The following is a 26283-nucleotide window of genomic DNA, read 5'->3' on the forward strand; positions in this document are numbered from 1 at the left end:
GAAGGAAGGAATAGAAATCACTGTGAGTAGTTGAAAGCCTAAAGACTCTTTTCAAGCAAGCCATACAACCTCGAAATCTGTGTCTCTTCCCAGCTTGTTTTATTCTTGCCCTTCGGGTTATTATTATTTTTTCTAATCTTTTCATTCCCTTCACTCAGAATGAGTGATTTCCTTATCAGGGTGCTGGGCAATACATTTTTCACAGGTTTCAGGGCACACTGCAAATCTGAAACCATTGTCTGGCCGGCGCAGCTCTCAGCCGTGATCATTTTTATCATCAAGGTAAACCTGATAGCATATGTTTTTGTTTTTTTTTTTTCCTTAAATTTTATTCATAAGTGTTGTCTTTTACTGGTCAAATAAATGGTAGCATTTTTGTGACTGTGTTATCCAAAAATAAAAGAGAATTTTAACAATCATCAAAATAAAACCTGTTAGACCATTTCCAACAGTAATGAATTGATTCCTGAAGATTTGATTAAAGACAAAACTAGGTCAATTTAAGCAGATTCCGAATGAGACAGAAAGAAAGCCCATGGGTTGGGGGGGAGGGGGGCAGGAAAGGAAGGTGTAGAATCATAGACACAGTAAAAGAAAAAATTCTAAAAGTATAAAAATCACAAAGAAAATCCACAAATCACCTTGCATATTTATTCTGTCTCTCTGTGTCTGTCTCTCTCTAAATGTTAGAAATGAAACTAGAAACCTTACTAATGTATAATAATAGTATCAGGGTTGCCTGGCTGTCTTAGTCCATAAAGGATGTGACTCTCAATCTCTGGGTGGTAAGTTCAAGCCCCACATTGGGAGTTGAGTTTACTTAAAATAAAATAAAATAAAATAAAATAAAATAAAATAAAATAAAATAAAATACAATACAATAAAATAAAATAAAATAAAATAAAAAAAAATATATATATATCAGCTGAGAATAACTTTATTGCTGAAAGGCTGAGAAGAACTAGTTAAAGCAGGCTGGAGGCATGGGGACTGCTGGCTGGCTTGGTCCATAGAGCATGCAACCCTTGGTCACAGGGTTGTAAGTTTGAGCCCTACTCTGGATATAGAGGTCACTCAAAAAATAAATAAATAAATAAATAAATAAATAAATAAATAAATAAATAAATAAATAAAATAATTCTTAAGAGATATTTATAATTATTTCCCCATTCCTTGTACTACTTATATATTTCTTTTTTTTTTTAAAGATTTTTATTTATTTATCCATGAAAGGCAGAGAGAGAGAGAGAGAGAGAGAGAGGCAGAGACACAGGCAGAGGGAGAAGCAGGCTCCATGCAGGGAGCCTGATAGGGGACTTGATCCTGCGATTCTGGGATCACACCCTGGACCGAAGGCAGATGCTCAACCACTGAGCCACCCAGGCGCCCCTACTTATATATTTCTTACTAATTTTTATTGAGATGTAATTTCACATGCCATCACCTTTTTTAAAATTCACCTTTAGCCTTTTTTCCTCTTTCGGGGACGGCGTCCGTAGGCGTTTGACTGCCCTACAAAATACAGCCTCTAACAAAACTAGGCCCGAACCCCTGGCAATAGAATCGTTTACCTTTATACCAAGAATGTTGGGAAAGCGCCAAAGTCTGCATGTGGCGTGTGCCCTGGCGGACTTTGAGGAGTTCGTGCTGTGAGACCTAAAGTCCTTATGAGATTGTCTCAAACAAAAAAAAAAACCGCCTACGGTGGTTCCATGTGTGCTAAGTGTGTTCGTGACAGGATCAAGCGTGCTTTCCTTATTGAGGAGCAGAAAATCGTTGTGAGAGTGTTGAAGGCAGAGTCAGAAAGCTAAATAAAAAAAAAAAAATGAGGATTTTTTTTTTGAGTAATAAAAATCAAAGAGCTTGGAAAAAAATTCACCTTAAAAAAAAAAAAAAAAGATTTTATTTATTTGTTTGACCAAAAGAGAGAGAGCACAAGCAGGGGGACCAGCAGGCAGAGGGAGAGTGAGAAGCAGGCTCCCTGCTTAGTCCTGATGCAGGACTCAATCCCAGGACCCTGGGATCATGAACTGAACCAAAGGCAGGCTTAACTGACTGAGCCACCCAGGTGCCCTTAAAATTCACCTTTTTGAATCAGTGTACAATTTAGTGGGTTTTGGTGTATTCACAGGCATCACTGCTATCTCGTCCCAGAACATTTTTCAGCACCCCAAAAAGAAGGGTTGTGACCACTGGCAATCACTCTCCATTCTCCCTCTCCTATTTCTGGGCAACCACTAGCCTACTTCCTGTTTTTATGAATGTGCCTATTCTGGACATTTCATATAAATGTAATCATATAATATGTGGCTTTTTGTGACTGACTTTTTTTTAAGATTTTATTTATTTATTCATGAGAGACAGAGAGAGAGAGAGAGAGAGAGAGAGGCAGAAACACAGGCAGAGGGAGAAGCAGGCTCCATGCAGGGACCTGACGTGGGAATTGATTCCGGGTCTTCAGGATTAGGCTCTGGACAGAAGGCAGATGCTAAACCGCTGAGCCATCTGGGCTGCCCTTGTGATTGACTTCTTTCACTAAGCATACATTTTTTAATTGTGGAAAAATATACAAAACATAAAAGCCATATACCATTTTAGGCATTTTATTTATTTTTAAAGATTTATTTATTTATTTTAGAGAGAGCATGGAGGGGAGGGGTAGAGGGAGGGGGAGAACCTCAAGCAGACTCCCCCACTGAGTATGGAGCCAGACTCAGGGCTCAATCTCATGACCCTGAGATCAAGATCCGAACCAAAATCAGGAGTTGGATGCCTAACTGACTAAGCCACCCACACACACTCCCCATTTTAGGCATTTTATTTTTATTTTTGTTCTTATTTTTATTTTCTGTGCCTTCTTTTATTTAATACTCATAACAACCCAGTGAAGTGGGTACTATAATCATTCCCGTTTCACATATGATGAAACAGGGATTAAGAAACCTGCCCAGGATCACAAAGTTGCCCCAATACACTCAGTCTTCCGCTTGCTTCCCAAATCTGTTGAGTCCACTATGTTCAGAATGTTCTTCTCCAGATCTTGACATAGATGGTTTCAATAACGTTCAGATTTGAGTTAGAATGTCATCTTTTCACAGAAGCCTTCCCTACCCACCCTGTTCAAAGTAGCACTGTAGGTACTATATGTGTAAAGTAGGTGCATAATAAATATTTACTGAGTAAGTGAAGGTGCCCCAAGGATATTCCCAGCCCCCTAGATTTGCTTCCCCCATTCCCACGGGCCAGGATAGCTTGTCTGCCTGGTTCGAGGCCTTTGCCCCAGTGATACCACCTTCTCTGAGCACATACAAGACAGCCCTCACACATTGAGCTGTTCCAGTCCCTTCAACCCTGAAATAGTCCTTCCCTTCCCTCTCAAGCTACCAACTGATGTCTCTTTTTGTACATTCAATAATGAGTCTGTCTTGTGTCTCTCCTCCGTCATGCTAGATATGCTGGAAGGGGATGAAGGAGATGCAGCTTTACTCTCAAGGGCCTTTCTCCACTTGCAGGGTGACCAGATGTGTGAACAAGCAAATACAACACAGTGGAGAAAGTGCAAAAGAGAGACACACATGATCACTTACACAACACATCATCAAAAATGAAGAGATGCAGGGTGCCTGGGTGGCTTAGTCGGTTAAGCCTCTAACTCCTGATTTCACCTCAGGTGATAATCTCAGGGTCATAGGATCGAGCCCTGCATCAGGCTCCATGATGAGCATGGAGCCTGCTTAAGACTTTCTCTCTCCCTCTCCCTCTGCCCTCCCCCCCCATCCACACTTTCTCTCCCAAAAAAATAAATAGATAAAATAAAGAGATGTATATGTAAGGCTCAAGGGAGCTCAGTAGAGTAAATGCAGGAAAGAGACAATGGGGCTCTGAACAAATCAAAATTAACCATCAACATATTTTAAAACATATGGTGTTGCTGGTTTCAAATTCTGGCTCCATGCACTAGCTATGTGACCTTGGCAAATATTATAACCCCTGAGATCTCATTTCTACCTAGGGAAAATAATACCTAGTCCAGAGCAGTGCTGTGAGGATTAAATGAGATAACATTTCCTAATGTATATACTTAATCAATGATACGTTTAAATTACCGTTGATAAAAATTCTAATTTGTTTTTTAAGTAAACTCTACCCCCAATATGGGGCTCAAACTCATGACCCCGAGATCAGGAGTTGCATGCTCCATTGACTGAGCCGGCCAGCCAGCTGCCCTAATAAACATTTTAAACACAGAAAGAAAAAAAAAAAAAAAGCTTTTAGCACAAAGTTGTTTGTGAAATGCTGTTTATAATAGGAAAAATTTTGAAACAAGCAAAACTCTCTTGATGGAACATTCTGCAAGCCATTAAATTGTGAGAATGTATTGTAAAATCATAGATACAAATGCACTGGACAAAATGGTGTATATGGTGTTGTCTTGGCTATGTAAATACATCCCCAAAGTCTCTGGGCCTCTCCAGCCTGTGGGTTTAAATGAGGCTATGTTCACCTTGTACTCAAATTTCTCTGCCCCAATGCCCCCACCTGCTCCTGCAAACCTCTGCAAAGGCCCTAGGGGCCTCAGGAAGTAGCTAGAACATATTTGCTCCTTGTCCCACCACCTCAGTATTCAAAATGTAGGTACTTGATAGACATAGCTACTCTTTTCCAGGCCTTTGCCTTTGCCAACCTCACAAAGGACACCTCCCTATAGGATGACCAACCACCTGGTTTGCCTGGACCTGAGACATTTCCTAGGATGCCAGACTTTTAGTACCCAAACTGAGAAAATCCTTAGCAAATTGAGATAAATTAGCCACTCTACTTCACTGTAGAGGGGATTTCCAAAGTTGCAAAGTCTTTAGGTCCCCAAATAGGATTTATTTTCTCAGCTGGAGCTAGGCTGTATTCCCTCCCAAAATAAAGACTGATGGATTGCACAGAGAACTGGGTGAGCAGAATATTGAGATTTGAATTCAGGGGACTTTTATCCCTGGTCCCAGGGAAGTAAGACAACTAATCAAAAGGTTACTTGATGGAATGCCTTGGTGGCCCAGTTGGTTAAGTGTTTGCCTTCAACTCAGGTAATGATCCCAGGGTCCTGGGATTAAGTCCTGCATCGCATCACATCAGGCTCCCTGCTCAGAAGGAAGTCTGCTTCTCCCTCTGCTGCTCCCCCTGCTTGTGCGTGCTCTCTCACTCCCTCTCTCTCTCTCTCTCTCTTAAATAAATAAATAAATAAATAAATAAATAAATCTTCAAAAAAATAAATAAAACCTACAAAACAAAACAAAAGTTTGGTTGAGAAGCAAGTGATCCGACCACAGGTCTGGACAAGAGATGCTGGTCTGAGAACGTGAACTCATGGAGGCAACTGAAGTCATGGTAGTGACTAAGGGATCCAGGAGATCTCTAAGTAGGATAAAGCTTGAAAATAATGCGATTCGAGCCAATAGATACAGGGACACAAGTCCACGAAAGAAATGAGGGGAGTGGCTAAAGAGATAGGAAGAAAAGTAGGGTTTGAGGTTCGCAGCTTTGGGGCACAGTTTCCTCAGTCACTCCTTGGTTTCCATTTGGCTGTGTCTTACCCCAGAACCAGGGTTAGTACCGTCAGATCATTCTACACTTCTTTTCCTTTCTTTCAGTTCCTGAAATGTAAGTGATTCTCCAAGTTCTGTGTCAGGTACTCTTTTCTCTCTATGCTCTCTTCAGTGACTTTTTTTTTTAGACTTCTTTATTTTAGAGAGAGAGAGAGAGAGAGAGCGGGAATGTACAAGCGAGCTGGGGTAGGGACAGAGGGGGAGAGAGAATCCTGAAGCCGTCTTTGAGCTGAGTGTGAAGTCTGATGTGGGGCTCGATCCCAGGACCCTCAGATCATTACCTGAGCCCAAACCAAGAGCCTACTGCTTAACCAACTGTGCCACCCAGATGCCCCCTTTCCATGACATTTTAATTTATCCACATGGCCACCATTTTCGTCTCAAAGAAGCTGGTTCTCAAATTATTCCTCTAGTATCAATTTCTCCTGAGCTTCAGTCCACATTTTAAATGATCTCCTGGACATTTTCACTTCATTTCCCCACCCACAAGCCAAATTCAGCCTGCCTAAGATGAAACATGGCAGGATCATAATCACAGACATTAGCATTAGAAAAAACCACAGAGGTGACCTAATCCAACCTGCCAAACCAAGGAGCTATGGCACACACTAGTGCACAGTGAATGAGATCTGGACAAGTGGAGATAGACAACCTCCCAGCCCTCAGAGTGGCAGGAACCTCTGGATCTTTTACCTCTGTCCACTATGGCCTCATCTTCTGATGGCCCTAAGGGAGTGGGGTCTGATAGTGAATAAAAGACCACCATTGGCAGTCAGATGCAGAGCACATCACTGCCTGCATAGAGATGGTGGAGGTGTTTGTATCTCAGGTGCCCAAGGATCCAGAGGAGCAATCAAGTGGAGAGGGAAGTATGAGTGAGTGTGTGTGTGTGTGTTGGGGGGCGTGGTGAGGATGTAGGGGGTGGAGGTTCTGGTGCAGGCAGTTCAGAAACTGTCCCTTTGCATACTTTTATATCAGATAATTTTGTCTGTGACTGGTGTGGCACAAATAATGTCCAAGCTGTGAGGTGACCATTCTAAAAATGCCTGTGTGTTCTGCAAATTAGAGCCTCATTGTTATTTTGAAATACTAGCTATGAAAAAGTTTGATTCGGGGATTCCTGGGTGGCACAGTGGTTTAGCGCTTGCCTTTGGCCCAGGGCGCAATCCTGGAGACCTGGGATCGAGTCCCATGTCAGGCTCCCTGCATGGAGCCTGCTTCTCCCTCTGCCTGTGTCTCTGCGCCTCTCTCTCTCTCTGTGTGACGATCATAAATAAATAAATAAATAAATAAATAAATAAATAAATAAATAAATAAAAAAGTTTGATTGGATCTAAAATCCACAAGAAATTTTATAAGCACATTTGTCAATGAAAGAAAAGGAAGAGCTTTAAATATAACTTAAAAATAATTTCTACTGTTGTAAATGTTCCAGTGGTTATAAAAGTCCTTTCAATTTTTTTTATCACCTGCTGCTGCAAACAGTTTCTTGTCAGTTAAAGAGATCACTGTTAAAGAGTCTGGATCAGGAATTGCATGAGCTATTTAAAACACAAAGCTGAGAATATAAAGTTAGGTACTAAGATTCAAGTTGAAGTTTCTCATTTAATAAAATAGGGCTTTGGGGGAAGTGTTGCAAATTCACTACTTAATATCTTCTCTAATGCCATATGTTTTATTTTAATTTTTATTATAATTATCTTTGTGAAGAGAATATATTTTTACCACATTCAGTTTACCCCTCAGACTCCCCTCTTTGTTTCTTAAACATGCTAATTTTTTTTTTTCAATCTTAGAGTCAGGAGGGTCTTTTTTTTTTTTTTTTTTTTTTAAGAGAGAGAGAGAGAGACAGAGACGGAGGGACAGAGAGCAAGCATGCATGCACAGGTGAGTGGTGGGAGGAGGGGCAGAGGGAGAGAGAGAATCCTAAGCAAGTTCCACAGTTAGCAAGGATCCCAATGTGGCTGGATCTCATGACCTTGACATCATGACCTGAGTCAAAATGAAGAGTTGGACATTTAAGCGACTGGGCCACCCAGTGCCTCTACCCTTTAGTTTCCAGTAGATGCTGTAATTTGAAAGTGTTGGAAAGTACAGATCTAACCCAGCCCCTTCATTTATTTGTAGGGAAACTGGGGTTCCCTCAGGGTTGAGTGAGCTAAAGTCACTGATCACGTCCTTCCTAAACCAGCTCCTATGCCAACTTTCTGAGTCTTGACTGCAGGCCTGTGATCCATCACTTTCTGAGTCACTCAAGTCCAAGTCAACTCCTGTTGACTTCTCTTTCTGTGTGTCATATCTCAATTTATCTCCTCTCCCAGGTTGAACTCCTCCACATTGTGGAGTGAAACCCAGGTCCTCCCATCCTGGCCTTTCCCTGCGGTGAGACTGCACTCAGGCACATATACCTCAGCCTTGGAGCTGGAAGCTAGCAGTGCTATGGAGCAGTGCCCAGTGCCTAGTGTTGGTGTGTTACCAGGACAAGCTGGGCCGTGTGCCAGGCAGCAACAGCCGTGCTGTCTTCACTGGTTTAGTAGCCTGATTTTGTAGCACTTCCTGGCTGCAGAATCAGAGGCTGGTTCTTGGGCACTCCCAAAGACTATATGAGCTTAAAGCAGACAGTGTTGGTTTCTGTTGCTTACAACCAAGAACCCAACTTGATAAATCTGAACCAGGCTAGTTGTAGGCCATAGACTTTCAGGAAAATGGGGTGGGGGTGGTCAGTGACCATATAGGCTTCAGAGGTAGATGGTGGAAAAAATGCATCTAATATTAAGGTTTGAGATTTAAACACCCCACAGCAACTAGTGGCAAAATAATTCAACAAAATACGTGTCACCTGGAATCAAAGGCAAGTCTTCAGACAAGTGAATGGCTGTAGCCATAGAACATGGAATGGATGTGAGAAATTTGACTGTGGGGTGTGGTGCTTTCTTCCAACAGTGCTGGATACTTGGCAGCTCTCTTAGATTTACAAGACTACATATATGCAAATATATACCACACTTGTATATATGCTGCTTTAACGCGTTTTCCAAATGACCCGAAAGCTTGCTAACATTGAGTAACAGCACAGAGCAAGAGAAGATTCTTTAGCAGGTCCAGGCTATAGTGTAAGGATTTCTGCTAAGTGGTCCTCATGACCCAGCAGATCCCCTGGTGCTCTGTGTACAGCCACATGCTGGGATGCTCTAGAGAATTTGTGGCAAGCCCCCAAAAGAGCATCACTATGTTGTGCTTGTGGTTTTGGAGCAAAGCTTTGCTCTCTTTGGCTAACAACTATTCTCCTTTTCAGAAACTGTTCTTCAATTTCTCCTCAGTCCTGGCAAGATTGACAGCCTGGCCTTGGAATACCAGGTAACCTCTGTGGCTTATCATAACTGAATATCTGTCCCACTTGGCCATAAGGTGCCTAGTAATGTGCTGTTCCTCAAGAGGACGTGGAATATATAAAAGCAGGCTTGAGCATTTCTTGGAGAAGGCACAGTCATGCAGCTCCCAGTATGTTTACCCGAATTTTACTACCATCCTTCCCTCAATTCATGACCATGGCCTTATGGAAATCTTCCGTGACCCAGGTGGCTAAGGAGGACATTTGACCTTGGTTTACAAATGGTATTGGCTGGGAGTGGCTGTTATAGTTGCACTTAAATGCAATGGCCTTAAAACAGGGTGACTGGGTGGCCTAGTAGATTAACCTAGTAGGTTAAGTCATGATCTCAGGGTCCTGGGATGGAGCCCCGCATTGGACTCCCTGCTCTGTAGGCAGCCTGCTCCTACAGCCTGCTCTTCTCCTTCTCCTTCTGCTTCTTCCTTCAGCTTGTGGTTTTTCTCTCTCAAATTGAAAGAAAGAGAAAGAAAGAAAGAAAGAAAGAAAGAAAGAAAGAAAGAAAGAAAGAAAGAAAGAAAGAAAAAAGAAAGAAAGGAAGGAAGGAAGGAAAGAAGGAAGGAGGGAAGAAAATGGTCTTGAAAGGACAATGGCAAGAGGAAATTTCCCAGTGGGTAGAATTTTGAGTTGTATTCTTATGGTTCTCTTTGCCTTGAGAAAGACTCCATACCAATTCATGGGCCAAGTTGTCAGGGACTTTATTTGGTGACAAGGTTTGGGAGAGAGGACATAGATGAACCTCTTGGAGAAGATTGAGAAAGTAAGAGTATTTGCATCCTCTATGACTACTTATCAAAATGCCCCCACTGCTAAAGAAGCTTTAAATTACTGAACGAGAAGACTTACTATGTGGATGTAGGTCTGTTTATTGGGATCATAAGCTCAGGATGGGCTTCTCCTTGGAGAGGTTGATGAGGCTATTGCTATTGCTGAGTGCCAATTTTTCAAAGAATTATAATGGATTCTTTCTATCATGGCGGGTGCAGTGAGTCCATCTCTTTGGGTATAGGTTAATATTGAGTTTTAAAAAAAATTTTTTTTAAATATTGAGTTTGGATATCAGAATCCAAAATAAATTTGTAATTTATTTACAAAAAGATTTGCTTTTCTCACCAGTGATGCTTTTACCATCACCATCCTCCTACATGGATTTAATGAAGACCTTATTTGCCATCACAGTATTTTTTTTTTTAAGATTTTATTTATTCATTTGAAAGAGAGAGAAGATGAGCAGGGGAAGGGGCAGAGGCAGAGGGAGATGCAGACTCCCCACTGAGCAGGGAGCTTAACCCCCTGCACTCCTGGATCATGACCTGAGCTGAAGGTAGATGCCCAACCATCTGAGACACCCAAGTGCTCCAGCCACCACAGTATCATTTTTTTTTAAGGTTTTATTTATTTATTCATGAGACACACACAGAAAGAGGCAGACACACAGGCAGAGGGAGAAGCAGGCTCTATGCAGGGAGCCCGATGTGGGACTCGATCTAAGGACTCCAGGATCATGCCCTGGGCCAAAGGCAGGTGCCACACCGCTGAGCCACCAGGGCGTCCCTCTATCTTTCCAACACATAAAATCTTAAGAAAAAAAACATGAATTTTGTGGGTATGCAAACATTAGGTCCATGACAGCATCTGAATAAGGAACTAACTTTACAGTGAAAGGAGTAGAGGAACTGGCTGTCCAGATTCGCTAGCCCTACTGTGGACCCCAATAACTGAGAGCAGGAATGCTTATATAACAACAGCTACTGAGCCAGCTGGAAGACAACAGTTTGAGAGCTTGTATTTTATTTATACTCGGACCCAGCAATTCTGGAGGCGTCTGTATCTTTCTCATGAGTTTCTTTCCTGTTTAAATGAGCCAGTTAGTTTCTGTTGCTTGCAACTAAAAAACCCCAAGTAATACAAAATTATCACTCTTGGGTGCCTGGCTGGCTCAGTTGGTAAGAGTTTACATACATACAAACAAAAATCTCCCTTTGTGCCATCCATTGTAATTTCTTTTCTTTTAGCTTTTTTGTAAAATGTCTTCCTCCACTACTAGCTTGCAAACTCCAAAGGCTGTCACTAGTATCTTTGTATTCCCTATGGTATATAGAACTCTGTGTTTTTATTTTTTAAAACTTTTTATTTATTTATTAAAGATTTTATTTATTTATTCATGAGAGACAGAGAGAGAGAGAGAGAGAGAGGCAGAGACACAGACAGAGGGAGAAGCAGGCTCCATGCTGGGAACTCGACAGGGGACTTGATCCGGGGTCTCCAGCATCAGGCCCTGGGCTGAAGGCAGCGCTAAACCGCTGAGCCACCAGGGCTGCCCGAAAATTTTTTTAAAAAAGATTTTGTTTTGGAGATCCCTGAGTGGCTCAGCAGTTTAGCGCCTGCCTTCGTTTGGCCTAGGGCGTTATCCTGGAGTCCCAGGATCAAGTCCCACATCTGGCTCCCTGCCTGGAGCCTGCTTCTCCCTCTGCCTGTGTCTCTGCTTCTCTCTCTCTCTGTGTCTCTCATGGATAAATAAATAAAATCAAAAAAAAAAAATTAAAAAATAATTTTGTTTCTAAGCACTCTCTACACCCAACATGGGGCTTGAACTCACAACTCAGAGACCAGGAGTCACAGGCTGTACCAACTGAGCCAGCTAGGCCCCTGGGATGCTGGGCTATAGACAGTGCAGGACACAGGCTGCAAACTTGTAGACTCTGAGCTGTATCAGAACTGCATTTATTTTGGCCAGTATGAAGTTTTGTTTGTTTTGTTTTTATTTTTATTTTTGTTTTGTTTTTAATCCGACACGGTCGCTATATAAAAACCAAGAGATTTCATATGAAATGCACATTCCCACCTTCTCTTGAAGGATTTGAAGACATGGTGATTTTACACCCGTATTCCCGGTGGCTGCCCTTCCTAAGCAAAACACAGGCCCTTCACCTTGACCACTTTATTTACTTTCCTTACTTACGTGGTCCTCAAAGGCTTGTAAATTTGCCACTCTTGATGCAATCGAATTACACTGCGTTTACCTGGCAATTAGCGCTTGTATTTTCATTTTTTTCCGTCTCACTTGTGTTCTATCCTTCGAACTAGATTGTAACGAGCCACTTGGTGGACAGAATCCTGCTGACTGTCTTTTTTCTAAATCGCTTTATTGGTCGTCATATATTCGACGCGTATTATTAGTAAGTCCATGAAACCTGTGAGCTGAATACCGGATTTGGTCCGGCCGCGCCTGACCTTTCATCATCACGATTCCTTCCCGGGGCTGAACCGAGACCTGGTGACTTCGCCAGGTAAAGACATGAAAATTATTTACCAATGGGGCGACCGAGAGGCAAACAACATTTCTAAGTAGATCTTTTTTTTTTTTTTTTTTTTTTTTTTTTTAAGGTGGTAGAAAGTTATCCTTTCTACTGCTTATGGGACATCGGGAAAGTTCTTGCGGAACGGGGTGGAGTGGGACCCCGGGAAAGGTGGGGAAGCCTGGGATGCAGGTGCGGGGGCGTCCTGCAGGGTGTCTGAGGCTTTCCGGGCGCAGATCTTATCCAAGGAGTCTCAGAGTGACTTTCCCTCGGGGTCTGGCAGCTCAGGGCGTGGTTCCTGGCACAGCTTCCGAGCAGTTGTCATTGGGATCGGCTTTGGGACTCTGGAGCACGGAGCCCTCGGGGCTTCACGTGGCCGGGGCTCGCCTCCGCGGCCGGAGTTGACTTCCCTCCGCGACATCCTCGGGCTCCCGCAGCATCAGTTTTGCCCCCAGCGGGCGGGAGGGGGCCGGGCAGGGGGCCGGTCCTGCCCTCCTCCCGGAGCCGGGCAAGAGGAGCCGCGCGGCAGGGAGGGAGGGAGGGAGGGTCGGCCTCGTCCGGGCTCCAGCGGGGCGGGGGGGGGCTCTGCGGAGGCAGCTGTTTCCCATCCCCCCGCCCCCCACCTGTGTCCCAGGGGCCCTGCCCGAGCCGCGCGCCCCTCTCCCCCGCGCCGCCTCCGTGCGCCGTGCAGCCGAGCCGCGCCGCGGCGCCCGGCGCTCCCCGCCCCCGACCCGGCGCTCCCGCGCTCCCCCTAGCGGCCGCCGCGCGGCCTCGCTCCGTCCCAGGCTCGTCGGCGGCGCAGCTCACGTGACCGCGCTCCGGGCCTGCGGCCGCTGTCGGTTCCCCCAGTCACCGAGCGAGAGGGAAGAAACAAGATGGCGGCTGAAGGCGATCCGGAGTGGGGCCCCAGCAATTCGGATTGAGCCTTCTCCCTCCACCCGCTTCCGCCGGCCGGGCCCCTCCCGCCCGGCCCCGCGGGCCTCCCCACCCGGCCCCGGCGCCCCCCACCGCCACCCCGCCGCCCGCCCCTCCCCCCTCCGCTTTCCCTTCTCCCCCCGCCTCGGCTCCGACATGAGGGGCCGGCGGGGCAGGCCGCCCAAGCAGCCCGCGGCTCCCGCTGCGGAGCGCTGCACCCCGGCCCCGCCGCCGCCGCCGCCGCCGCCGCCGCCTCCGCCCACGTCCGGACCCATCGGGGGGCTCCGCTCGCGGCACCGCGGCAGCAGCCGGGGCAGGTGGGCCGCCGCCCAGGCTGAGGTGGCGCCCAAGACGCGGCTGAGCTCGCCCAGGGGGGGCAGCAGCAGCCGGAGGAAGCCGCCGCCGCCGCCGCCGCCGCCGCCGGCCCCCCCCAGCACCAGCGCCCCGGGCCGGGGGGGGCGAGGAGGCGGGGGCGGCAGGACGGGGGGCGGGGGCGGCGGCGGCCACCTGGCCCGGACCACCCCGGCCCGGAGGGCCGTCAACAAAGTGGTGTACGATGACCACGAGAGCGAGGAGGAGGAGGAGGAGGAGGAGGACATGGTCTCCGAGGAGGAGGAGGAGGAGGAGGAGGAGGACGGCGACGCCGAGGAGACCCAAGATTCCGAGGACGACGAGGAGGATGAGATGGAGGAGGACGACGATGATTCCGATTATCCGGAGGAGATGGAAGACGACGACGACGACGCCAGTTACTGCACGGAAAGCAGCTTCAGGAGCCATAGCACCTACAGCAGCACTCCAGGTACCCACCCAGCCCAGTTGCTGCAGACTCCTTCCCCACCTCCTGTGCCCTCCCCCCTGGCTCGCTCCCTCTCTGGTCTCCCCCCTCCACCCCCCCTCCCCCCACCCCCGCCCCCCAAACCGAGGGGAAACGCGACGGCACATCAAGTGGCAAAAAACTAGATTTACAAGAGGAAAGAGGCGCATTGTTCAAAATGGAGATTGCATTGTTGCAGTTTGCAGGCCACACACTCGCTCTCTCTTTCTCTCTCCCCCCCCCCCACCCCCCACAACCCCCTCTTTTTCCTCTTCAGAATTTGTGCCAGTGCAGTGTCTCCACCGGGCAGGATTGAAACTTTGGCACACGCATATCCATTGCATTCGTTTTTCTCCCCTTGTTTTGGTTTGGTTTTTGGAATGAAAGAAGCCTCTTGTTTTGCAGACCTCTTTGCATTTCTAATGCGGTTTCTTTTAGATTTTTTTTTTTTTTATTATATATCTGTTCCCTAAGAGGGAATTGAGGATTTTAGACAGATTGTGGCATACAGACACACGCAAAAACATCCTGCTCTTCACACCCCTCGCAGTGTGGTTTTTAAAATTGTGTTAAGGAAATGGATCAGTTGGGTTAGTAGGGGAGCCTTATCTGGTCCCTGCGTGTTTGTTTTTATTCCTGAGGGCTAATGGGCTCGTGCAACAGTTGCTGGTAAATGGCTGATTTAAAAAAAAAAAAAAAAAAAGCAAAGTAGGAAACCAAAACAAAACAAATTTGGCAATTCATTGGATTCCAAATCATTTGGGTATAATACAAAAAAAAAAAAAAAAAAAAGTAAGAAACCGCAGCCACATGCGTCTTAACTAATTCGGCCCTTTGGCTTCGCCTGAGAAATACAGTTTCGTGTCACCTGTTGCAGAAGATGTATAGTTGATCGTGCAGACAGAATTGCTGAAAGTGAACTTTTGGACCAATTTCTTAGTCACACGGCAGAAATACACAGGTATTTATTACAGAATGACTTTTTTTTTTTTTCTTCATTCTGTTTCTAAGCATAAAAGTCTTCTCTGGATCTGTAATGAATTTCTCCAGGGTGACTTCTCTCCTGTTTTCTCACAGAAAGTTTCTCTAGGCTGGTGCCGAGATGCAATATTTTTCTTTTTTTTTTTTTTAATATACAATTGCTGCTTTGTATTAAATACGTAGTTGCGGATTACTAAATTGTGGGAAAAAGTAACTTGTAGCAATAACCTACAAGATTTTTCCTTTATATTTTTGTTAATCTGGATTAACTAAATTAGATTTCAGTTTTAAGAGCATTTATAAAGTGAAGTTTATGAGGAAATAGGATCTTAAAAAAGTAGTTAAGGTGTGTCACTTGTTTTTAATAGAGACTAGGGTAGTAGAAAAGGTTAAATTTAAATGTTTCCATTTTTTATAAATGCTTAACTGTTTATGGAGAAGTGTACTAAGCCGACCGAAGTCTCACTTACATTGTCCTAACAGCAAATGCAAAAGGTAATTTTCTTTTTTGCCTGACAGGATATCTGCCTGCCATTGCCCCGTGGTGGGGAGGAAGGGAGGCTGGCAGGAGAGCGAAGGGAATGAATCAAGTGTCAAGTATTTATGTCTTGTGTGTGGAAGGAACTGCACGCCACTTTCCATTTCTTGCCGACTTTTATAGTGATAGTTTTTACCTTAAGAAATCACACGTGGTTCTTGCTACCCAGAATTGAAAGACCCTTAGAGACTGAATAACACTATCTGAGGATAGTGAAGTTTTTTGGGCTGGACAGAGTTGAGGCAGTTTGGCAGGTCAGTTCAGCTAACTTTAACCTCTTTGAGTGACTAGTGAATAAATAATACTGTGTATATGCTGACTTAAATTACAATTTGTGTTTAGGTTTTTTACAACACGCTTGTATATTTACGTACTTTCATGACGTTTTGTTATTAGTGGTACTTGTAGACTACTTTGTGTATACTTGAATTTAAGGATTATATATCCTTGTGTTAATCTTACATCCCCTGCACTTCCTAGTACAGTGTCTTGCACCTAGCAGCTGCTCATCAAAGATTGGTCAGATAGATGATTGTTGGGTGAGAGCTTGTAATAGATGAAGTTTTGATAATTCCCCAGTGGGTGCCATAGCTCCTAAATATTTTGGATTTGGGAAACTAAAAATTGATCTTAATTAGATTTTGCTGGTTTGACGAGTGTTTTCAGTAGCAGAGTTAGTGTGTTTTGAGCTGTTCTTTCATATGACTTGCCAGGCATTTTCCCCTCTTTATTGGATGTGGTGTTAACTTGTTGGGTGTTTTACTTTATGAAACACATTATTCCTCAAGATCATGGTAAAAGGGATCATGCATTTTGTGTTCTAAACTTTGAGAATATGTCCACTTGCTAGGATGAGTAACAACAATGCATGACAGTGAGCTGTTGAGGCCAAGTACCAGTTTCATTGGTTTTATTGTCTGTACTTACAATAAAGGCTGGGGAGATGGCTGTCAGGTAAATATGTCTGTATGTTTGGGAAGAAAAACCGTTCTGGGACTGATAACCCGGGAGCACAGAAAGAAATGTGATTGGTAGATTTGAATCCTGTACTGTCAAGGCTAAAAAAGGATTTTACTTTATTGGCAATTTAGAACAATTCGATTAATTTTTGTAGACTAGAACATTGGTTTAAGTACTGATATATTAAATTCCTACCATAAGAAATTATTTGAAAAAAGAAATTATTCGTTAGTCTGTTCATCTCTTGAGTGGTTCGTAGGTAATAGGACTTCGTGATGCAGAGATGTTGCTTAATATCATGAGCTTACTTCTCTAAAATCATAGATTTTTTAAAAGTTTATTTATTTATTTTAAAGATTTTATTTATTTATTCATGAGAGACACAGAGAGAGAGAGAGGCAGAGACATAGGCAGAGAGAGAAGCAGGCTCCGTGTGGGGATTCGATCCCGGGGCTCCAGGATCATGCCCTGAACTGAAGGCAGATGCTCAACTGCTGAGCCGCATAAAGTTTATGTTTTTAGTAATCTTTATATGCATCATGGGGCTCAAACTCATAACCCTGGGATCACAAGTCACATGCTCCTACTGAGCCAGCTGGGTACCCCTAAAATCATAGATTTTAAAAAGTATTTTCATTGGAGATTAAATGTTTTCCTTTTACGGAGAAAAAATTTAAATGGGTTCATAATGTAGTCACAGGACAATAGAAATGACAGTTAATACAAAATTGAAATCATCTAGTTTTGCTTCAGCTAGTGGCATTTGGCTGAAAAAGGCTTTTATTTATTTTTATTGTTTAACTTAGAGTTACTTCAGCATATAGGTCATATGACATATTTTTTAGGTTTTACTTATTTGAGAGAGTGGGTGTGGGCGTGAGTGGGGGGAGGGTCAGAGGCAGAGGGAGACAATCTCAAGCAGATTCCACACTAAGTGTGGAGCCTGACACAGGACTGGGTCTCAAGACCCGGAGATCATGACCTGAGCTAAAACCAAGAGTCCACACTTAACTGATGGAGCCACCCAGAGGCCCTGTTTTTATGATACACATTGTCAATACATTGTGAAAGATCACATAGAAAATCTGTTTCGAATAAGCATTTGGTGTTGTGACAGCACATTTGAAGTCAAGCACTTGCTAAATTAAAAAAATTAAATCATATTTCAAACTGAATAGTTTTTGCATTTAACTTGTGTGGGACTTCTGAGGTATTATACTTAGCTGAATTTTTTTTTAACTTAGCTGAAATTTTGAAATTTGGAACCTCTGATGACTTCAGAAAGCTAAAGTCCTGATGTTTTCCTGGGAGAGTTAGTGATTTATGTCCTGTAAGGATTCTGACAGAGGAGAACAGTGGCATAGATGCCATGAATGAACTCTCGATTTATCTGAAGCAGAATTTTTTTCTAAGGATTTTATTCATTTATTCATGAGAGACAGAGAAAGAGAGGCAGAGACACAGGCAGAGGGAGAAGTAGGCTTCCTTCGGGAAGTCTGATGTGGGACTTGATCTCAGGACCCCGGGCTCACAAGCTGACCCAAAGGTGGACGCTCAACCACTGAGCCACCCAGGCGCCCCTGAATTTGTTACTGGTTTGGTAGTATTTATTCCCTCCAATGTCAACCAAATGTCTTTTTGGTATTTGTGTGATGCCTGATTGCTCCAAGTGAAGGACAAAGTGCAGTAGAGTTAGAGATGGGCAATGGGGGAGTAGAAGGGGAGTTGGTGTGGGTATATGCTTCTTTGATGGCCATGTGCAAGGTGAGGATGGATAGATCAAGGGGAGCAGTATGAGCTGAGGCACTGATATTTATTTATTTATTTATTTATTTATTTATTTATTTATTATAAAAAAGATTTTGTTTGTTTATTCATGAGAGAGACACAGAGAGAGGCAGAGACATAGGCAGAGGGAGAAGCAGGCTCCCTGTGAGGAGCCCGATGCATTCGTTCATTCAGCATATATTCATTGCATACTTCCTGAAGCTGGACATAGGAGCTAGTAAGATAACTATTGCCTCTGACCTTACAGAGCTAATTGTCCCTCAAAGCCCTGGACATGTACATGGGCAATTATAAAATACAGCAAAACTATATTATGGGAAGGAATAGGACTCTACAGGTGTTCATAGGAGATCAAGATGATTAAATTCTTTAAAATATTAAAAATAAATTGATTTTGATTAAAAAAAAAAAAAGGATCACAACCTGAGCCAAAGGCAGACACTCAACCACTGAGCCACCCAGGTGCCCCTGATTTTTTTTTTAAAGTTATATGTACACTTAGTGTGGAGTTTTGTTTTTTTTTTTTTAATTTTTATTTATTTATGATAGTCACACAGAGAGCGAGAGAGAGAGAGGCAGAGACATAGGCAGAGGGAGAAGCAGGCTCCATGCACCGGGAGCCTGACGTGGGATTCGATCCCGGGTCTCCAGGATCGCACCCTGGGCCAAAGGCAGGCGCCAAACCGCTGCGCCACCCAGGGATCCCAGTGTGGAGTTTTAAAGTGTGGGCAATCTTAAGTTTCCTGGCTTAGCAAGAGCCTGAATATGTGACTAAGAAATAAGCTATAAAAGTCTGTAGTTGGGCAGTATCTAAAAATCAGGCTATTACTTTCCGCTTCTCATCTGTAGGGTAAATATTGGGCTCAATCAGTGATCCTCGTTTTTCACTCCTGGGACACCCAAGGGATATGCTATATTCCCATCGGCAGCATGCTGGAGAATGAAACAAAACCAAATCAAATCATGGAGATGCTGTTAAGCCATCAGTGCAGCCAGCTTGCCATTTCCCCCAAATTGAGAGGATGACTGGAGGAGGTGTTTTCTGAAGCCCTCCCTCCCCCATCTATTTCAAACCTATATCATTTGTGAGTATTGGTGATCAATCAGAAGATCCAGAAACAAGTGGAATATAATTTCAGTGTGATGTTAACAAGTTTAGCATAGCTTCTGTACTGCATTATGGATTGGAAGAAGATGAGATAGCTAGTGGGCACCTGGATGGGTTTTGAAGCACTGAATGCAAGATCACCTTCTGCAGGTATTTCAGGTACCTGAGACCTTGACAACATCAGAAGTATAGATGGAGAGATGAATGCTTAGGTATATGTATCTGAAGAGGTTAAACATGAGAATTAGAAGAAAGAAAATGAGGGCCCTGAAGAGTTATTAAAATGTTGGGGAACATGGGGCACCTGGGTGGGCTCAGTTGGTTAAGTATCTGCCTTTAGCTCAGGTTATGATCCCAGGGTCCTGGGATTGAGGCTTCTTGTTCAGTGGGCAGTCTGTTTCTCCCTCTCCCCTGCTGGTGCTCTTTTTCACAATCTCTCTCTGTCTAAAGTAAGTAAATAAAATATTTATTTATTTATTTATTAATATTTACTTATTTATTTATGTGAGAGAGACAGAGGCAGAGACATAGGCAGAGGGAGAAGCAGGCTCCATACAGGGAGCCTCATACGGGACTCGATCCTGGATCCCAGGATCATGCCCTGAGCCGAAGGGAGATGCTCAACCACTAAGCCACCCAGGTGCCCCAATAAATAAAATCTTAAAAAAAAAAAAAAAAGTTGTGCCTCATGATCTGTGAGGGGTATAGAGATAAATCTGAGGTATGCCTGAGGTTATGCAGTAATGAATAGTCTTGTGTACAGTTCATGTTCATCTTCTCTGGCATATATTTGGAGCTATATTGAAATGTGTATGCACAGCACCACTGAGGAAGTTGAAACTAAGAACTCTGATCTTTTCTGTTAGATTCTCCTTTCCTGTGTTCTTTGACTGCAGGAGGTGTGTAGGGAATGAGAAGGTGGTGGTTGTGGTGGGGGACCGATAATTTGGGTGACACGGACAGGAGCCAATCCTAGTAGATGCTGTCTTTGCATTGAATAGATTCCTCCCTTCTTGTTCCTTAGGATTTCCACTTCCCAGGAGTCATCTTCCCAGAAGTATTCCCAGAGTACGGTTGCTTTCCTTGTTTTTTTATTTATTTTTTATTTTTTCTCTCTTTGAATCCTTGCTTATAGTTGTCATAGCCTAACTTTAATAATTGAGCACTAGTTTAGCACTGACCCTCATTCTAATTTTTTCATGCTTTCAGTTCTTTAGAATGAGAAGCTTCAGGAGGCAGGAGATATTTCTTAAAACAAACTTAAACTTGTAAAATGCACTTTAAGATTTTATTTTATTTTAAAGATTTTATTTATTTGAAAGAGAGAGAGTGCTCACATACAAGCAGGGGGAGCAGCAGAGGGAGAGGGAAAAACAGGCTGTCCACAGAGCAGGAAACCCAACTCGGTGCTCGATCCAGGATGCTAGAATCATGAACCTGGCCAAAGGCAGACACTTAACCAGCTGAGCTACCCAGGCATCCCTAAGATTTTATTTTTTTAAGTAATCTCTGTACCCAGCATGGAACTTGAACTCACAACCTTGAGATCAAAAGTTGCACACTCCACCGACTGAGCCAGCCAGGCATCCCTGCAAAGTGCACTTTAATAGTTGGGAAATAAAATGGGATGCCTGGGTAGCTCAGTTTGTTAAGGGTCTCGCTCTTGATTTCAGCTCAGGTCTTGATCTCAGGATTGTGAGTTCAAGCCCTGTACTTTAAAAAAAAAAAAAAAAAAAGATGGAAAGTCAGATCATACAAAAGAATGAAAATGCATATAACTAAATGCAATTACATTTTGTTTATTGATATATATCAAATTATTTCATGTTTTTCTAGATCCTAAGTTATATTACTCAAATATTGTACCTTGACTGCTGAAAAATTTTTAAAAGTGGTAACAGTAATAGCTAACTTTTTTATTTTATTTTTTTATTTTTTATTTTTTAAATTTTTATTTATTTACGATAGTCACACACAGAGAGAGAGAGAGGCAGAGACATAGGCAGAGGGAGAAGCAGGCTCCACGCACCGGGAGCCGGACGTGGGATTCGATCCCAGGTCTCCAGGATCGCGCCCTGGGCCAAAGGCAGGCACTAAACCACTGCGCCACCCAGGGATCCCATAGCTAACATTTTTAGACATCAGAATTGCTGAGTAGCATTTGGGTGGCTGAGTCAGTAAAGTGTCTGACTCTTGATTTCAGCTCAGATAAATTTTTTAAAAATTTATTTATTTTATTTTTTAAAAAGATTTGTTTTATTCATGAGAGACAGAGAGAGAGAGAGAGAGAGACATAGAGGGAGAAGCAGGCTCTTTGCAGGAGAGAGAGAGAGAGAGACATAGGGGGAGAAGCAGGCTCTTTGCAGGAGCTGGATGTGGGACTCAATCTTGGATCCTGGGATCATGACCAGAGCAAACGGAGCCGCTCAGCCCAACCACTGAGTCACAGAGGCGTCTCTCAGCTCAGGTCTTGATTTTAGGTTTGTGAGTTCAGGGTCTGAGTTGAGTTGCACATTGGGCATGGAGCTATTAAAAAAAAAACAAAAACAAAAACAAAAAACCAAAGCTAAATAGTTAAATAATTCTCCAGCAGTATTTAATAATTCCATTTTATATTTTTATAAATTCCTTTTTTCTTTTAAATATTTTATTTATTTATTCATGAGAGAAAGAGAGAGAGGGGCAGAGACACAGGCTGAGGGAGAAGCAGGCTCCATGCAGGGAGCCTGACGTGGGACTGGATCCCAGATCTCCAGGATCAGGCCCTGGGCCGAAGGCGGCGCTAAACCGCTGAGCCACCTGGGCTGCCCTAATAATTCCATCTTAAAAATAGCTTTATTGAGGGGGGTCCCTGAGTGGCTCAGTCAGTTAAGCATCTCACTTTGGCTTGGGTCATGATCTCAGGGTCCTGGGATTGAGCCCCATATCAGGCTCCCTGCTCAGTGGAGAGTCTGCTTCTCCCTTCCCCTCTGCCCCTCCCTTACCTGTGCACACTCACTTGCTCTCTTTCTCAAATAAATACATTTTAAAAAGAGGCTTTATTGAGATATACAAACTGTAAATAAAATTCACCCCTTTTTAAAGTGTATAATTCAGTGGTTTTTATTTTTATTTTTTAAAGATTTTATTTATTCATGAGAGGCAGAGAGAGAGAGAGAAAGAAAAGAGAGAGAGGCAGAGACACAGGCAGAGGGAGAAGTAGGCTCCATGCAGGGAGCCTGATGTGGGACTTGATCCTGGGTCTCCAGGATCAGGCCCCAGTCCGAAGGCGGTGCTAAACCTCTGGGCCACTGGGACTGCCCAATTCAGTGGTTTTTAATAAATTCACAGAATTGTGCAACCATCACCACTCCTGAATTTCAGACCACTTTTAAATCACCGCTCCCCGTCCAGGAACTCATACTTACAGCAATCACTTACTGTTCTCTCCTTCCCCCTTTGCCATTCCTTGGCAACCGCTGCTTTCATTCATTATCTATTGGTTTGCCTCTTCTGGATATTTCATATAAATGGAGTCATACAATATGTGGCTTCTTTCATTTAGCATGTTTTTTTTTTTAAAGATTTTATTTATTTATTCGTAGAGACACACAGAGAGAGAGAGAGGCAGAGAGAGACAGAGACAGGCAGAGGGAGAAGTAGGCACCATGCGGGGAGCCTGATGTGGGACTCAGTCGCAGGTCTCCAGGATCAGGCCCTGGGCTGAAGGTGGTGATAAACCACTGTGCCACCAGGGCTGCCCTTTTTTTTTTTTTTTTAAAGATTTTATTTATTTAAGCATAATGTTTTCAAGGCTCATGCATGTTGTAGCATATGTTAGTACTCTATTTGAGTAATATTCCACTATATGGATATACTGCATTTTGCTTACACATTCATCAGTTGATGGACATTTGAACTGTTTTTACTGTTTGGCTGTTGGGAATATTGCTCTTGTCAACATTTGCGTATAGGTTTTTGGCTGGCAATGTTTTCATTTCTCACAGGTATATTCTAGGAGTGGACTTGCTGGATCAATACAAGTACAGTTTTATTTTATTATTATTATTTTTAAAGTTATTTAAATGACCGTTACACCCAATATGGGGCTTGAACTCAACACTGAGATTAAGAGTCACATGTCTTCTGACTGAGCCAGCCAGGCACCCTGCAAATACAGGTTTCCCCCCCAATACAGTTTTTAAAAATAATTTTATTTAGATATTTGGTTATAATAGTTTTTTCTTTTTAAAATATTTTATTTATTAATTTGAGAGGAGAGTGCACATGAGGAGGGGCAGAGGGAGAGGGAGAAGAAGCGGACTCCCCTGCTGAGCAGGGATCCAGACACTCGATTCCAGGACTCCAGGATCATGACCTGAGCCATAGGCAGATGCCTAACCAACTGAGCCACCCCAGGAGCCTCTTGTTACAATAGTTTTTTTAAAAAAATATTTATTTATTTATTCATGAGAGAGAGAGAGGCAGAGACATAGGCAGAGGGAGAAGCAGGCTCCATGCAGGGAGCCTGATGTGGGACTCTATCCTGGAACTCCAGGATCATGCCCTGGGCCGAAGGTGGTGCTAAACCGCTGAGCCACCGGGTTGCCCACAATAGTTTTCAAAACAGTTCTTGGGGCACCTGGGAAATCAACAGTATGACTTCACTTATACTAGTCCTTCTCTGACAAATCCTTCTGGAATAAATTCTGCAAACTGACCTAAGGCAATCCAGAAGTCAGAGATAATTTGGAAGACTTACAAACCAGATTTCATTCATTCTAAGAGAACTGTTTTGTTTTGTTTTTTAAGATTTTATTTATTTATTTGAGAGAGACAGATAGCAACAGAGATACCATGAGCAGGGAGGAGAGGGGACTGGTGGCAGACATTGGAGGCATCTGCATATGTTAATAAGCCCACCACAAAATTTTAGGCTATCATGATATATGAAAATCTGAGGAGTCTAGATAAATCTTTTGTGTGTGTCAAGGATCTAGAGGGGTGGGCAGCCCCGGTGGCGCAGCGGTTTAGCGCTGCCTGCAGCCCAGGGTGTGATCCTGGAGACCTTGGATCGAGTCCCACATCAGGCTCTCTACATGGTGCCTGCTTCTCCTTCTGCCTGTCTCTCTCTCTCTCTCTCTCTCTCTCCTCTCTGTGACTCTATGAATAAATAAATAAAATCTTAAAAAAAAAATAAAGTGCATATAGTATAAAAAAAAAAGGATCTAGAGGGGGTAGCATACAGCATAGATTTTTTTTTTTTTTTTTTTTTTAGGGGGCAGCCCAGGTGGCTCAGCGGTTTAGCGCCGCCTTTGGCTCAGGGTGTGATTCTGGGGACCCGGGATCAAGTCCCAAATCAAGCTCCCTGCATGGAGCCTGCTTCTCCCTCTGCCTGTGTCTCTGCACCTCTCCCTGTGTCTCATGAATAAATAAATAAAGTCTTTTAAAAAAATTAAAAAAAATAAAGATATCTATTTAAAAAAAAGATTTTTTTTTTTTTAAGATTTTATTTATTCATGAGAGACACAGAGAGGGAGAGAGGGAGAGAGGCAGAGACACAGGCAGAGAGAGAAGCAGGCTCCATACAGGGAGCCCAATGTGGGACTTGATCCTGGGACTCCAGGATCATGCCCTGGGAGGAAGGCAAGTGCTCAATTGCTGAGCCACCCAAGCGTCCCCAGCATGGGAATTTAAAGTTGAGAATCTGGATAGGACTTCATGAGTTTAAATCTGGGCTCTGTGATGGTGGGCTCTTTGCTTAATATTCAGTGTCTCACTTTCCTCTTTTGTGAAATGGAGATATCATAGTACTTAATTCAGGGTGTCATGAGGGTTAAATGGTTTAATATTGCGAAATGCCAAAACAGTGCTTGCATGTGGTAAAGATTCAACAGGTATTAGCTATTATTATCTTTTGGTTTGTTCCTGATCTGAAGATGGAGAGTCTTTGAAGATATAGGGACCTCACTTCCAGTATAGTGAGATGTCATCTAGGGGCACCTGGGTGGCTCAGTCTGTTAAGCATTCTACTCTTAATCTCAGCTCAGGTCTTAATCTCAGAGTCATGAGTTCAAGCCACAAAAAAGGCCTTTAAAAAAAAATAAAAGGAGGTCATCTGACTCACAAGGTAGAAACATATTTTGAGAACCACATGTAAGAAAAAAAAATGCATTACAACAGAGCTTTATTTTCCCCCTTTAAAAAGAAATATTAATTTACCCATTTAAAAAGTTTGATTTACCTACTCTCTGACTTACTCCGGAATTATGGTAAATAATATATTTACTTCAGTTATTCACTGTCATCAGAGTAGAAAAAAGCACTCTTGATGCTTCTAAGTCTTGGTAGTTTGTATTGCCTTTCTCTGCCTGTTCTTCAACACCAGTTTTCCAGGTTTTCAAATCTGCCCTCTCACTGTCTCCCTCCTTCTCCGGAGAGCTTATCTGTTTTCAAGTTTTTAAAAATTGCAATGAAAAATTATAAAAATAGCACAGATTTACTCTTTTGGGAAAATACACATAACACAAAGATGAAAATGAAAATCTGTAATCTCATCAACCAAAGATAAGTCCTGGGAATGTTTTTATACCATTTACTGTAGTGTTTTTACCTATATATTTTTAAAAAGGTACAACTAGGGATGCCTGAGTGGCTCATTTGGTTGAGCGTCTGGCTCTTAGTTTTGGTTTAGGATCCTGAATTGAGCCCCATGTCCAGCTCTGTGCTCATCGGGGAGTCTGGGGATTTTCTCTATCCTCCTCCCCACTTACATGTGTATGCACATGTACAAGCTCTTTCTCTCTCTCTCTCTCAAATATTTTTTTAAAGGTACAACTTAGGTTATATTAAACAAACAGTGTTTTTACTTGATATTTAGGAAGATTTTGGTGTATCATTGTTTTTATCAAAG

General features: G+C 43.2%; 1 protein-coding gene across 31 annotated transcripts in view; it reads left to right on the forward strand.

Moving 5' to 3' along the window:
• Positions 1–13103: 13103 nt before the first annotated feature.
• BPTF (bromodomain PHD finger transcription factor) overlaps positions 13104–26283 on the forward strand; it is a 157389-nt gene continuing 144209 nt past the window's right edge. For 19 of the 31 annotated variants that reach the window (XM_025999609.2, XM_072746809.1, XM_025999602.2 and 16 more), the window contains exon 1: positions 13230–14001. In XM_025999609.2, coding sequence (XP_025855394.2) covers positions 13356–14001 — 646 coding nt within the window. In that variant the 5' untranslated portion in view covers positions 13230–13355. Of the gene's footprint in view, positions 14002–26283 lie in introns of all 31 variants that reach the window. The other 12 variants (XM_072746808.1, XM_025999606.2, XM_072746811.1 and 9 more) reach the window with 3 other exon arrangements.

This window comes from Vulpes vulpes, chromosome 2 (genome assembly GCF_048418805.1).
Source record: "Vulpes vulpes isolate BD-2025 chromosome 2, VulVul3, whole genome shotgun sequence".
Classification (NCBI taxonomy): domain Eukaryota; kingdom Metazoa; phylum Chordata; class Mammalia; order Carnivora; family Canidae; genus Vulpes; species Vulpes vulpes.